The sequence below is a fragment of the Mandrillus leucophaeus genome, unplaced genomic scaffold (assembly GCF_000951045.1).
Source record: "Mandrillus leucophaeus isolate KB7577 unplaced genomic scaffold, Mleu.le_1.0 Scaffold24, whole genome shotgun sequence".
NCBI lineage: Eukaryota > Metazoa > Chordata > Mammalia > Primates > Cercopithecidae > Mandrillus > Mandrillus leucophaeus.
Genome location: NW_012102476.1, coordinates 2,301,853 through 2,314,662, shown reverse-complemented (window position 1 = coordinate 2,314,662; position 12,810 = coordinate 2,301,853). Strand labels below are relative to the sequence as shown.

The 12,810-nt window shown below is 55.9% G+C and overlaps 2 protein-coding genes across 3 annotated transcripts in view; both read right to left on the bottom strand.

The window, feature by feature from the left end:
• Window positions 1–3,247, bottom strand: part of GDPD3 (glycerophosphodiester phosphodiesterase domain containing 3) — a 15,123-nt gene extending 11,876 nt beyond the window's left edge. The window contains exons 1-7 of the mRNA XM_011982382.1: window positions 2,954–3,247; window positions 2,636–2,678; window positions 2,259–2,394; window positions 2,124–2,169; window positions 1,905–2,023; window positions 1,729–1,818; window positions 1,020–1,153 (exon numbers count right to left, since the gene is read on the bottom strand). Of these exons, the coding sequence (XP_011837772.1) occupies window positions 1,020–1,153; window positions 1,729–1,818; window positions 1,905–2,023; window positions 2,124–2,169; window positions 2,259–2,394; window positions 2,636–2,678; window positions 2,954–3,092 (707 nt within the window). The 5' untranslated portion in view covers window positions 3,093–3,247. The remainder of the gene's footprint in view (window positions 1–1,019; window positions 1,154–1,728; window positions 1,819–1,904; window positions 2,024–2,123; window positions 2,170–2,258; window positions 2,395–2,635; window positions 2,679–2,953) is intronic.
• Window positions 3,248–3,748: 501 nt separating this feature from the next.
• Window positions 3,749–12,810, bottom strand: part of MAPK3 (mitogen-activated protein kinase 3) — a 9,372-nt gene continuing 310 nt past the window's right edge. Inside the window, exons 2-10 of one of the 2 annotated variants that reach the window (XM_011982384.1) lie at window positions 12,686–12,808; window positions 11,480–11,662; window positions 8,006–8,195; window positions 7,706–7,822; window positions 7,330–7,444; window positions 6,815–6,946; window positions 6,555–6,664; window positions 6,305–6,459; window positions 3,749–4,349 (exon numbers count right to left, since the gene is read on the bottom strand). In XM_011982384.1, coding sequence (XP_011837774.1) covers window positions 6,337–6,459; window positions 6,555–6,664; window positions 6,815–6,946; window positions 7,330–7,444; window positions 7,706–7,822; window positions 8,006–8,195; window positions 11,480–11,662; window positions 12,686–12,768 — 1,053 coding nt within the window. In that variant the 5' untranslated portion in view covers window positions 12,769–12,808 and the 3' untranslated portion in view covers window positions 3,749–4,349; window positions 6,305–6,336. Of the gene's footprint in view, window positions 4,350–6,304; window positions 6,460–6,554; window positions 6,665–6,814; window positions 6,947–7,329; window positions 7,445–7,705; window positions 7,823–8,005; window positions 8,196–11,479; window positions 11,663–12,685; window positions 12,809–12,810 lie in introns of those variants that run through there. The other variant, XM_011982383.1, reaches the window with a different exon arrangement.

Below are 12,810 nucleotides of genomic sequence, written 5' to 3'. Positions count from 1 at the left end.
GCGCCACTGCACTGCAGCCTCGGTGACAGAGCGAGACTCCTTCTCAAAAAAAAAAAAAAAAAAAAAATCCTGTATAAAAAGGTGGTACACAAATATTGAATGATCTCTTTGTAGCAAGGGATTGTGGGGGCTGAGTGGGACTTCCTTTTGGACAACAGAGGGGAGCAGAGAGCTCTGGGACTACCACAGAGAAGCTGTCAGAAAGCAAAGGGAGACCGGGCCCGGGGGCTCAGGTCTATAATCCCAGCACTTTGGGAGACCAAGGCGGGAGGCTCGCTTGAGCTGAGGAGTTCAAGAGCAGCCTGGGCAACATAGTGAGACCTTGTGTCTACAAATAATTTAACAATTAGCCAGGTGCAGTGATGCAAGCCTATACTCCCAGCTACTCAGGAGGCTGAGGCAGGAGGATCTCCTGAGCCCAGGAGATCAAGGCTGCAGTGAGTCCTGATCTGGCCACTGCATTCCAGCCTGAGCAAGACTGTCTCCAAAAAAAAAAAAAAAAAAATTAAAGCAAAGGGAGGGACCAGGCTTAAGTGCCAGGGAAATATCCAAATTCGTGATCCTTTCCCCAGATGTTACTTTGTTAACCCCTGCCTTCCTGCAGAACACTGACTTGCCTTTTCCTGCTGAGGGTCTGAGACAGCCGTGACAGCGGTGCTTTAATTAATGAACAAATGTCTTCCCAGCCAGACTGTAAGCTCACCGAGGACCTCCCCCCACCCTCATTGGTCTTATTTACACATTATAACTGCATCTGGGACAGAGTAGACGTTCAATAAAATATGCTAGATGGACTGAGATGGATAAATGAGCCCTCCTAAAACTCCACATTTGCACAGAATTTCAGGGTGTTCACAGTTCCCTTAGTATTCATGAATGCTGGGTAAGAACCACTGTCCTTAAAGGACCTTGGGGGGTTATCTCTGAGGGGAGCCGGGGAGCTGGGAAGATCCGGGCTCCTTCTCCACGGGGACCCTAAGCAGTGGAGCGTTTTTCTGAGGTCCGCCCCCCACTGGTACCTGTTGATGATGTTGGGCAGGAAGCAGAAGAAGAACTTCTCAGGGATTGGGATGAAGGGCAGCAGCCCCAGGTAGTAGGAAAGCAGCACCCAGAATCCTCGGCTTATCGTGAAGGACAGGGGCATCTCGGGGTTCTGGGGAGGCAAGGAGAGATGAGAGAAAGAATCTGTCTGCTCTGGGGAAGCAGAGAGGAGGCATGAGCTGCAGGGGAGCTGTGGTGGGCATTCCAGAGGCCCTACTACCTGCGGGATCCAAGTCACATCCTTGGGCTGGGTGCGGTGACTCACGCCTGTAACCTCAGCGCTTTGGGAGGTTGAGGCGGGTGGATCACATTAGATCAGGAGTTCAAGACCAGCCTGGCTAACATGGTGAAACCCCATCTCTACTAAAAATACAAAAATTAGCTGGGTGTGGTGGTGAGTGCCTGTAATCCCAGCTACTCGGGAGGCTGAGGCACGAGAATCGCTTGAACCCGGGAGGCAGAGGTTGCAGTGAGCCGAGGTCGCTATGTCTCAAAAAAGAAAAAAACCGAAAGTCACGTCTTGGCCCTGCGTTTGAGGCCTGAGTTCACACCCTTTTCATCGCCACCGCCACACCACTGGAAACTCTCCCAGACCCCTCTAGCTTGGATCCCCATGCTGGGTGGGCTCCAGCTCCAAGGAGGAGGGGCCCCTGGAGGACGAAGGGGATCGGGTGCGGGGGAACTCACGGCAGCCTTGCATTTCTTCATGACCGAGCGGTTCTCCGAGGCCCAGATGGTGATTTCATTACGGTCATAGCGTCTCACCAAGTCTGCTATCTGGGAGGAGGAGAAGGAGGTAATAGGAGAACCAGGCCTCTCTCCCGCCCCCCTGGTGGCCGCCCTAGCCCTGCCTGCAGCACCACCTCACAGATGAGCTCTTCATTATTCCCTTTGATCTCCACACTCATGGGTGTCCTTGGAAACCTCTGGAACAGGTCCTCCAGACGAACCATGCGCCGGTCTGACCCGTGAGCAAAGTGGCCTGGGGGTGGTGTGGGAAGAGGGGTCAGAGAGGAAAGCCAAAGCCGGGGTCCAGGGAAGGCGGGCATGGCCCAGGCAGGGCTTGAAGCCCTTGCTCTCACCTGGAGAGAAGTAAACTTCCAGCTCCTCCTTGTAGAGGGGCAGGTCCTGGGGAGGACAGGAAGGATGTCACTAGAGGCCTGCATTGGGCATGGCGACTCTCAGGGTGGGGGTTGGGGTGTCAGGGCAGGGCCCACCTCGAAGTCCAGGCTGCCCACATCCCTGTTCAGGCCCGACTGGCGGTACAGGTTCTCATCATGTGACACCACCACCACTTTGTCTCGTGTCAGCTGACAGTCGAGCTCCAGGAGGTCTGAGCGCTGGGCCATGGAGCTGTGGGGGCGAAGGTTAGCTGAGGGGCGGCGGGGGGTTGGGGGGCAGGGGACTGGGATGATGGACATGGTGGTGGGGAGGTGGCGGGGAATGTGAGAGCAGAGTTCACAGCGGGATGTGCAGGCCACCTCCAGGGGGCGCCAGTCACCCGATTAGGAAGTGAATGGTGTCCCTTGCTGTGATGCAGTGCACGACCTGCACACCCTCACATGGCAGCCTGGGCAGGGGCAGATACACTCACTTCTCCATGGCCTCCATGGTGCTTTCCAGCAGCTCTCCAGATCCTGTGGGGGACACTGGAGTGGGCCCCTGGGGCTTGGGGTCTAGGGGCCTGGCCTGACCTCATCACCCACGTTCCTTCTCTGGGCTCCATCCTCCCTCTGGCCTTACCTCCCCAGCCAGCCCAGGCTGCACCAGCCTCTTCTTCCTTGTCCACACCCTGCCCTGCCACCTTGCTCTCCTTCTCTCTTGGTCCCTGCCCTGTTTCTAGCACGAGCCCTTGGACCTACCCTTCTCTGCTGTCCACTTTGGCACCTGTTCTCACCCCCACCCGGCTCACCTCCTCGGTGGGCCGCCAGGCGGACGCGGAAGGTGGGAGCCCGGGGCGTGTGCAGCAGGTGAGGCCAGCGCAGGAAGAAGATGGAGAGCATGGCATAGCTGCCCAGGGCGGGAAGGGCATAGTACAGCGAAAGGCTCATGTCTGTACTCCCACAGAAGCTCCTGCAGCCGCACACTCAGCCGTCCGTGGGACTGTGCTGCCTGCCTAGCCGGTGTGGGCCGGCTCTACTACTGGCCACTGCCACGCCCGTGGGACCTGCTGAGCCTGCCGCTGGGCTGGCTTGGAGCCAGGCTGCAGGGTTCGGCTGAAGCCGGGGTAGTATCAGATGAAGCCGGGGTAGTATCAGATGAGGCAAGCAGCCCTGGCCCTCACATCCCCAAGCCCTTCCCAGACCCCAGCAGCCCCCTGTCCTGGGCCACATCGGGGGAGTAAAAACCACCCAGGACTGTTAGGACCTCTCCCTCCCACTGGTGCTTGTAGCCAGCGCATCCAACGTGCCTACCCCTTGCAGTTTCAGAGGATCCAGGGATGTGTAGGGTGCTCCTGAATCACCCCCAACCAGTTAGACAGGAAACCATTAGCGTGGGGACAGGACAGTGACTAAGGGGAAAATTGACCCCCTTCTTTCTAGGAGTCTGGAGCTCTCCAGAGCCCCGTCCCCAACCCTGGGCAGCTGGGAGTGAAGGGCACCAGGCCCCAGAAAGCCCAAGTCAAGCAGCAGCTGGGCTGCAGGAGTCCATCCTCAGAGCTGCACGGGGCAGGGCGGAGGCGTCGCAAACACAGACAGAGCCAGGGTCAGCCATAGACACATCTCTATATTTATATATTAGATGGGTCAGGGAGGTGGCAGGGGCGCTGGGCTCTCCACGCCCCCCAGCTCCACTTCCGCTCACCACACACAGAAGCAGCGAGGGCACTCGAAGTGACAGCTTTGACGGGGAGGGGATTCAGCCCAGTCCGGCTCCTCGGGGATGCTAGCCCTTGAGACTAAGGAATGTTCCTTCAGGGAAGATAGGGTGGGGTTTAAATGAGATGAGGGGGGCAGGCCTGGCCCTGAGTCCCTACTCAGCGCCCCCCACCCTCCACCCCTGCCCCTCAGCAGGTCAGGGCAGCCAGAGCCCCTCCATTCTAGAACTGCCAGAGACTGGGACACTGGGGAAGGTAAGGGTGCAGCAGCAGCAGTGGGAGATTGAACTGGGGCCACCTGAGCCCCCGAGGTCCTGTGGGAAGGGCGGCTGGGGAGGAGGCCTTGGCCTGCCTAAAGCTGGAGGCCTCAGCAAAGGAGAGAGGTGGCCAGGCCCATGCTCCACCCTGGTCTGGGCTGCCAAGGTCTGGGCTCGGCACAGTGTCCATTTTCTAACAGTCCGGCGGGAGAGGGGCAGGCAGGAGGCAGGTCCTAAAGAGAGAAGCAGACAGAAAAGGAGTCATTAGCATACCCCAGGCAGACCCGCGGGAGCCCTGACCTGAACGTCTCGCACCCTCACAGCTGGATAGGCTGGGTCTCAGTTTCCTTATCTGTAAATGGAGATAATAATAGTACCTAGCTGGAGGTACTGCTGTAAGATTAAAGGAATTAAGACATGTAAACCTCTTAGAACAATGCTTAGGGTTTTATGCTTTCATTATTAGAACAGTCTCAGCTGGGCACAGTGGCTCATGCCTGTAATCCCAGCACTTTGAGAAGTCGAAGTGGGTGGGTCACTTGAGCCCAGGAGTTTGAGACTGGCCTGGGCAATACAGCAAGACCCCAACTCTACAAAAAAAAAAAAAATTAGCCAGTTGCAATGGCTCGTCCAGCCAGCTGGGAGGATCCCTTGTGCCCCAGGAATTTGAGGCTGCAGTGAGCTATGATTGCACCACTGCACTCCAGCCTGGGCGACAGAGTGAGACACTGTCTCAAAAAAACGAAAACAAAAAAAAGGTAAACAGAACTGACTCCAGGAAACTGAGGTGCAGAGAGGTGAGGTGCCTTGCCCAATATCACACAGCACTTACTAAGTGGCACAGCTGGAGTTTGAGCCCAGGTATGCACGCCTTCTTCCTATTAGGCCACACCTGGCTGAAGACAGGAAGAGACCAGAGGAGGCAAGGAGGCAGTGTGGGTGGGGGCAGGCCCAGCAGGGTCCCCACAGCTATGTGAACTGCTGATCTGGCAGCAGGTGTGAGGAGGCCTGGCAATCTGGGTCAGGCTGGGTGCTGCTGGGCCCCTCCCAAAGCAATCATGGCCCCACCTGCTTCTGCCACACCCAGAGCCGAAGCCTGGCTCGGGTCCTCACCTGGGTGACAGGGGCCCTCAGTGACCTCTTGCCTCTTTACCAGTTCTGTTCCCAGAAGGAGATTAGAATGGCTGCTGGGGCTGGAGGATGCAGGGTGTTGACAGGTGGAGACATTTGGGGCTGGAGGACTGGGTGGGCCATGAGTCTGGGCAGCACCTGGGCATTTTTTTTTTTTTTTTTTTTTGAGATAGAGTCTTGCTCTGTAGTCCAGGCTGGAGTGCAGTGGTGCGATCTCGACTCACTGCAACCTCTGCCTCCTGGGTTCAAGCAATTCTTCTGCCTCAGCCTCCCAAGTAGCTGAGATTACAAGCACACGCCACCACACCTGGCTAATTTTTGTATTCTTAGTAGAGACGGGGTTTCACCACGTTGTCCAGGCTGGTCTCGAACTCTTGACCTCGTGATCCACCACCTTGGCCTCCCAAAGTGCTGGGCTTACAGATGTGAGCCACTGTGCCTGGCTCCCCCGCTTTTTTTTTTGAGACAGAGTCTCACTGTTGCCCAGGCTGGAGTACAGTGGTGCAACCTCCGTCTCCGGGGTTCAAGCAATCCTCCCAACCACAGCCTCCTGAGTAGCTGGGACTAGAAGAGCATGCCTACACACCCGGCTAATTTTAGTATTTTTAGTAGAGACAGAGTTTCACCACGTTGGCCAGGCTGGTCTCGAACCCCTGACTTCAGGTGATCCACTCGCTTCAGCCTCCCAAAGTGCTAGGATTACCAGAGTGACCCACTGTGCCTGGCTAATTTTTGTATTTTTAGTGTAGATGGGATTTCGCCATGCTGGCCAGGCTGGTCTCAAACTCCTGACCCTCAGGTGATCCACTCATCTCAGTCTCAGTCTCCCAAAGTGCCGGGATTCCAGGCATGAGCCACTGCACCCAGCCCCCGGGCACTTCTGTTGTTACCAGACACACCGAGCATGGGTGCAGGGTAAGCTTGCTGCTATATGGAGGCACATACAGATACAGATATAGATATTGATATAGATACAGATACAGATAGAGATATAGATAGATATAGATACAGGTATTTAGTATCAGCGTATCTGTGTGCCGGCCATGGGGACACTCACCAGGCCCCAGGGTGCAGGGATGTCTGTCTGGGTTAGGGGGCCTCTAGCGCCCCAGGCTGGAAGCGTGCTGTCTCCTGGAAGATGAGCTCCTTCAGCCGCTCCTTAGGTAGGTCATCCAGCTCCATGGCGAAGGTGAAGGGCTCCTCGGCCACTGGCTGGGGTGGCAGAGACAGCAAGGCTCAGGCCTGGCATGGCGGATGCCTACTTACCCCCCTGCCCCTGGCCCTACTGCTGCTGGGGACTGGCCCACCTCATCCGTCGGGTCATAGTACTGCTCCAGGTAGGGGTGAGCCAGCGCTTCCTCCACTGTGATCCGTTTATTGGGGTTAAAGGTTAACATCCGGTCCAGCAGGTCAAGGGCTATGGAAGGGCAGGAGTCAGGGGTCACAGGGAAGACTGGAGAAGCTCCCAGAAGCATCACTTTGCCTGTCTCCTCCAGCCGCTGCTGGGCTCCCGTACCCTCCATGGCACCCAGGGTTTATCCCACACCCGCCCTCATGTCTCTCAAACCTTTGGAGTCTGACTTGGGGAAAAGCTTGGCCCAAGCCACCTTGGTCTTGGAGGGCAGAGACTGTAGGTAGTTTCGGGCCTTCATGTTGATGATACAATTCAGGTCCTCCTGGGATGGGGAGCCCAGGATGCCTGTGGATAAGGAGGTGACTTGGTAAATGATCACCTCCTTCTTTCTGGGAACAGAACAGGTAACAAGGCAAGAACAAGACCCCTAGCCCAGCAACCCATGCCAATCCCTCAGTTACCTCCTAGTCATTAGCATGGTGGTGCAGAGCAAGGGGGCTGGATTCAGGCAGACCGAGGCTCAAATCCTAGGTCTGGTGCCTCCTTAGGTGTGGGACTTAAACTTGCTTTTCCCATCTATCCACTGGGGATAATATCTATACCTCATTGAGATACCATGAGATGCTGGAGGCGCCCCACACGTGGTGGTATCCCTGACTTGGACTCTTGAGAAATCTCACCTTGGAGAAGGTAATCATCCCCCACTCAGCCAGCCGGGCCTCCCTCACCCAGAATGTGGTTGAGCTGATCCAGGTAGTGCTTGCCAGGGAAGATGGGCCGGTTAGAGAGCATCTCAGCCAGAATGCAGCCCACAGACCAGATGTCGATGGACTTGGTATAGCCCTGGGAGAGAGGAGGAAGTGGTGGGCTCCTGGGCCAGCCTCAACAGGGTCCTGTTTCTACACCAAGCCACCATCTCCAAGTTAGATCCAACACCAGGCAGAAGGCAGAGGCCTGGAGGGCTCAATGCTCAGCTTCCTTGCAGAGCCCAAGGCCCAGAGGGTGGAATTCCTGTGTCATGGGGGTCGGTGTCTGGCTCGGAGGTAGCTCCAGGGCTTCCTGGGACCTGGTCCCTTCCCTTCAGGAGTGGGCAGCCCCTCCTACCTTGGAGTTCAGCATGATCTCTGGGGCCCGGTACCAGCGTGTAGCCACATACTCCGTCAGGAAGCCGGTGTGGTCATGCTCAGGATCGGCAATCCGGGCCAGGCCGAAATCGCAAATCTGGAATCATACCAAGATGCTAAGCTCGGTGCTCAAGGCCTCTGCAGCTTAAGCAGTCACGCTCCCTTGTCTTTGCCTCCACTGTTCCCCTTGCTTGCAATGTTCTCCTGCCCAAGGCTTCTACTGGTCACCTGGAAGCCCCAGACCCTGGGGGAGGAGGGGACAGGTGCCCAACCCTCTGACCTTAAGGTCGCAGGTGGTGTTGATGAGCAGGTTGGAGGGCTTTAGATCCCGGTGGAGCACATTAGCGGAGTGGATGTACTTGAGGCCCCGCAGGATCTGGTAGAGGAAGTAGCAGATGTGGTCATTGCTCAGTTGCTGGCTTTTCAGCAACTTGTACAGGTCAGTCTCCATCAGGTCCTGCACAATGTAGCTGAGGATGGTTCCGGAGACCCCCGGGGAGGGGGCAGCGGGAGGCACTTGGTTAAGGAAAACAGGCTCTGAAGGCGAGGCTGCACATCTCCTCCAGCCAGGGCCCCTGGGACTCAATAGATCTGCCAACCTGCACCACCAGCTGGGCAAGCTGCTGCCGTTACTCAGCGGCAGGGCTCTGAGCCTCTGTCGCATCACAGTTGCTGATCCTGAGCCAGGGGCTTCACGTCTGTGGCCTCAGTTTCCCTACCGGGGAAACAAGGATAATAATAAACTGTGGGAGGCTGGAGAACTTCACAGTTAAGAGCAGCAACTTGGGCCAGGAGTGGTGGGTCACGCCTGTAATCCCAGCACTTTGGGAGGCTGAGGTGGGAGGATCGCTTGAGGCCAGGAGTTTGAGACCACCAGCCTGGGCAACATGGCAAAACCCTGTCTCTACTGGTAATACCAAAATTAACTGGGCACAGTGGCATGTGCCTGTAATCCCAGCTACTCGGGAGGCTGCGACACAAGAATCACTTGAACCCAGGAGGCAGACGTTGTAGTGAGCCGAGATCATGTCACTGTACTCCAGCCTGGATGACAGAGTGAGACTCTGTTTCAAAAATAAATAAATAAATTAATTAAAGAAAGAAAACTACAAAAAGAGCAGCAACTCTGGACTTAACCCATGGATGTCTGAAATCTCCTCTCTACTACTTACTGGCTTTAGGATCTCAACCTGTCTGTGCCTCAACTTTCTCATCTGGTATGTAGGGGAAATAATGTGGTTTTTTTGTTGTTTGTTTGTGTTTTCTTTTTGTGGAGACGGGCTCTTGCTATGTTGCCCAGGCAGGTCTTGAACTCATGGGTTCAAGTGTTCCTTCCACCTCGGCCTCCCAAAGTGCTGGAAATTACAGGTGCGAGCCATGAAATAATGGTTCTTTAGAGGGTGGTTGTGAAGACTAGATGAGATGGCGCATGTAAAACTGTCAGCCCAGTGCTAGGCAAGTTGTGAGTGCTAGGCAAACATGAACTATTATTACTAATATCAAAGCCTGAGTCACATGGCTGTTGAGGGAGTTAAATGAGATAATGTATGAACACCATCTGGCATGCAATAAATGTTTGCTTAAAAATAAATGCCTGCCTTATGGGAATGGTTTGTGCAAGAAAAATGAGGAGACACTCCCAATAGCACACTCCCACTCAAAGAAGAGTGCTTGGCCATACCTCAGAAGATGGAGGAGTAAAATGTCTTTTTCTATTTGAAGATAAAACAAAGCTTATGCGTAAATAAATAAATAAATCCACAAATGCCGTTTGGCTTGTCTCTGGAAAAATAAGGCAGGGCTTTCTTTTAGAATCTGCCTTGAGGCCAGGTGCAGTGGCTCACACCTGTAATCCCAGCACTTCGGGAGGCCGAGGTGGGTTGAAGACCTGAGGTCAGGGGTTCGAGGCCAGCCTGGCCAACGGGGCGAAACCTCGTCTCTACTGAAAATACAAAAATTATCTGGGCATGGTGGCGGGCGCCTGTAGTCCCAGCTACTTGGAAGGCTGAGGCAGGAGAATAGCTTGAACCTGGGAGGTAGAGGTTGCTGTGAGCTGAGATCCAGCCACTGCACTCCAGCCTGGGTGACAGAGGGAGACTCCATCTCAAAAAGGAAGAAAAAGAAAACAAGAATCTGCCTTGAAAGGGTCTTCAGAGGATATGTGGACCAGCCCTGCTGTTTCAGAGCTGGGTAGGCCCAGCAAGACGCAGTGACTTGCTCCAGACCACACAGCGAGATGGGGGTGAGCACAGAGATTTCCTGTCCACAGTTTGTGGTGGGGGCTGCAGACACCGCAATACAAATCCCCGCTCTTGGGTGGAGGGCTGGGACTGAGAGTGGGTGGGTGGGGCAGGGAAGAGGTGACAGGTGTCACAAGTTGCTAAGGAGAGCCAGACAGGAAGTGGACAGCAAACTAGGAAAGCAGTATCAGGGGAGGACAACAAAGGCTAGGCTGTCCCTCCCTGGGCAAGGTGCAAGTCCACAGGTGATTAGGGTGTGGCTCTGAGTGAGAAGTCCTAAGAAGGACAAGTTCCCATCTGGGGGAGGGGAGGAGGAGACAGCAACAGAAACACTTGATTTTAGGTTTTCTGGGCCTCAGCTTCTTCTTCTTTTTTTTTTTTTTTTTTGAGACAGGGTCGCGTTCTGTCCCCCAGGCTGGAGTGCAGTAGCACAATCATAGCTCATTGCAGCCTTGAACTCCTGTGCTCAAGCCATCCTCCTGCCTCAGCATCCCAAGTAGCTGGGACTACAGTCATGCACCACCAAAGCTGGATAATTTTTAAATTTTTTGTAGAGATGGGGTCTCACTATGCTGCCCAGGCTGGTCTTGAACTCCCAGCCTCCACTGATCCTCTGGTCTTGGCCTCTGAAGTGTTGGAACTACAGACGTAAGCCATTGCACCCTGCCCTCATCTTTGAAATGAAGCTGCAAAGCCCATCTCATAGGGTAGTTGGGAGGTGTAATAGAAAAAAAAAAAAAAAAAGCATTGGGCATGTATAGCACCTGACACGCAGTAGGACCTCAAGAAAGGCAGTTTTTTGTTTTTGTTTTGTTTTGAGACAGAGTCTCACGCTGTCACCCAGGCTGGAGGGCAGTGGCACGATCTTGGCTCACTGCAACCTCCGCCTCCTGGGTTCAAGCGATTCTCTTGCCTCTGCCTCCCAAGTAGCTGGGATTACAGGCATGCGCCACCACGCCCTGCTAATTTTTTTGTACTTTTAGTAGAGATAGGCTTTAACCATGTTGGCCAGGCTGGTCTCCAACTCCTGGCCTCAGGTAATCTGCCCACCTCAGCCTCCCAAAGTGCTGGGATTACAGGCATAAGCCACCATGCCCAGCTGACAGTTTGCGTTCTCCCTGTCTCCCTTCCAGTCTGGGGAAGGAGGAAAGAGAGGAAAGAATCATCCATTTGTTAGCAAGAAGTGACTGTGGGCAGAAGCTGGGTCATGTCTCAGAACTGCCGATGTCAGAAGACAACACTCCCATAGAGACCATCCTGCCTAGCCCTCCCCCTTGGGGCACAGAGCAGAGAACTGACTTGCTCAAGGCCATATTGCCCGGCTGCCGCAGGCCTGGGTTCATCAGAGGCCTCTAAGTCCTGTTACACTGTGGCTTCTCCTCTGCAGGAAAGTTTATTTTACTGGGTTTGTTTTGGAGGGTGGTGGGTAAGATGGAAACAGAAAGCAAGCAACGGGTCCCCAGCCCAGCTCCGAGGCTGTGTATGACCAGCCGACTGGGCAAGCTGAAGGATACACATCCCTCATGGCTTCCAGGGTGGACGCACGCAGAATGTCTCGGATGCCGATGACATTCTCATGGCGGAAGCGCAGCAGGATCTGGATCTCCCGGAGCGTGCGCTGGCAGTAGGTCTGATGCTCGAAGGGGCTGATCTTCTTGATGGCCACGCGAGTCTTGCGCACGTGGTCATAGGCCGAGCTGAGGAGACCGGAGAGAGGCTGCTGCTGTGGCCTTACAAAGGGGGAGTCCGGGCCTGGTGGCCCCACCCAGGCCTTGGCAGGGAGGGGAGAGAGCAGGAGCTGGCTCTGGTCAAATCATAAACAATGCTGGTTCCTTCCTGCTGTGTAGGGCTGGGATCTCCAGAGAGAAAGCTGGGGACCAGCCAGGCGGCCCTTCGGTGACTTTACAAACAGAGGAAGAGACTGACCGCTCACTGACTTCCCCTCTCCTCAATCCCCTTCCATTCTACTGGCCCTGAACCCTTCGCCCCCATTCCCAGGAAAGGTTCCTTAACCCAAGACAGGTCCGGGGGTGCAGATGCTGGGGGCACACCATGGAGCAAATACTGGGAAAACGGCAGCCAGGGGAGGGGCAGGAGAGAATGGACAGGGCAGGGGCGGGTCCTAGGGTGAGGGAGCGGGCAGCAGGGCTGTCCCAGAGCTCACGGTGGGGCCGGGGGCACTCACAGACCCCTCCCAAAACATGCAAGTGGCACTCCTGGCCCCCTCATCTCTCTTTGGGCACCTGGTGGTGGTGGTGGTGGGGCCAAAGCCCTGCCCCACCCTGATCTCGGCTCGTCTACCCCAGGCTCCCTGGCACTGCCTCACAGGGGGAATCCAAGACACCCTTTCCCCCAAAACGGGCCCTCCACTGCCTCTTCACTAAGGATGTCGCCTCCCCGAGAGTACTCATCCTTTGGGCCTCGCCCCGTGTCACTAGGGTCCCCGCGGGCCCCCACATGCACTCAGATGCCCCTCCCGTCATTACAGAAGGGTGGACTCAAAGCCTCCAAGCCCCCTCCCCTGAGGACGCAGGCAGCGCCCTCTCCCCTAGAAAGCACTCAGGGGTCCCCTCCCTGGGACGCTCCCGATCATCCCGAGTCCCCTGCCTCCTCGGGACGCTCCGCGTCTCCACGTCCCGGAAAGCGCTCGGCGCCTCCCCCTCCTCTCCTGTGAAGCCCCCTCCCCTGAGGGCGCCCCCTCCCCCGGAACGCCCCCTCACCTGACCATGCCGTACGCGCCCTCGCCGATGTACTGCAGCTGCGTGTAGCGCGGGCCCACGTCGAACGGCTGCCCCTTCACCATCTCCACCTCCCCCGGGACCCCCGGGCCGACCCCCTCGGCTCT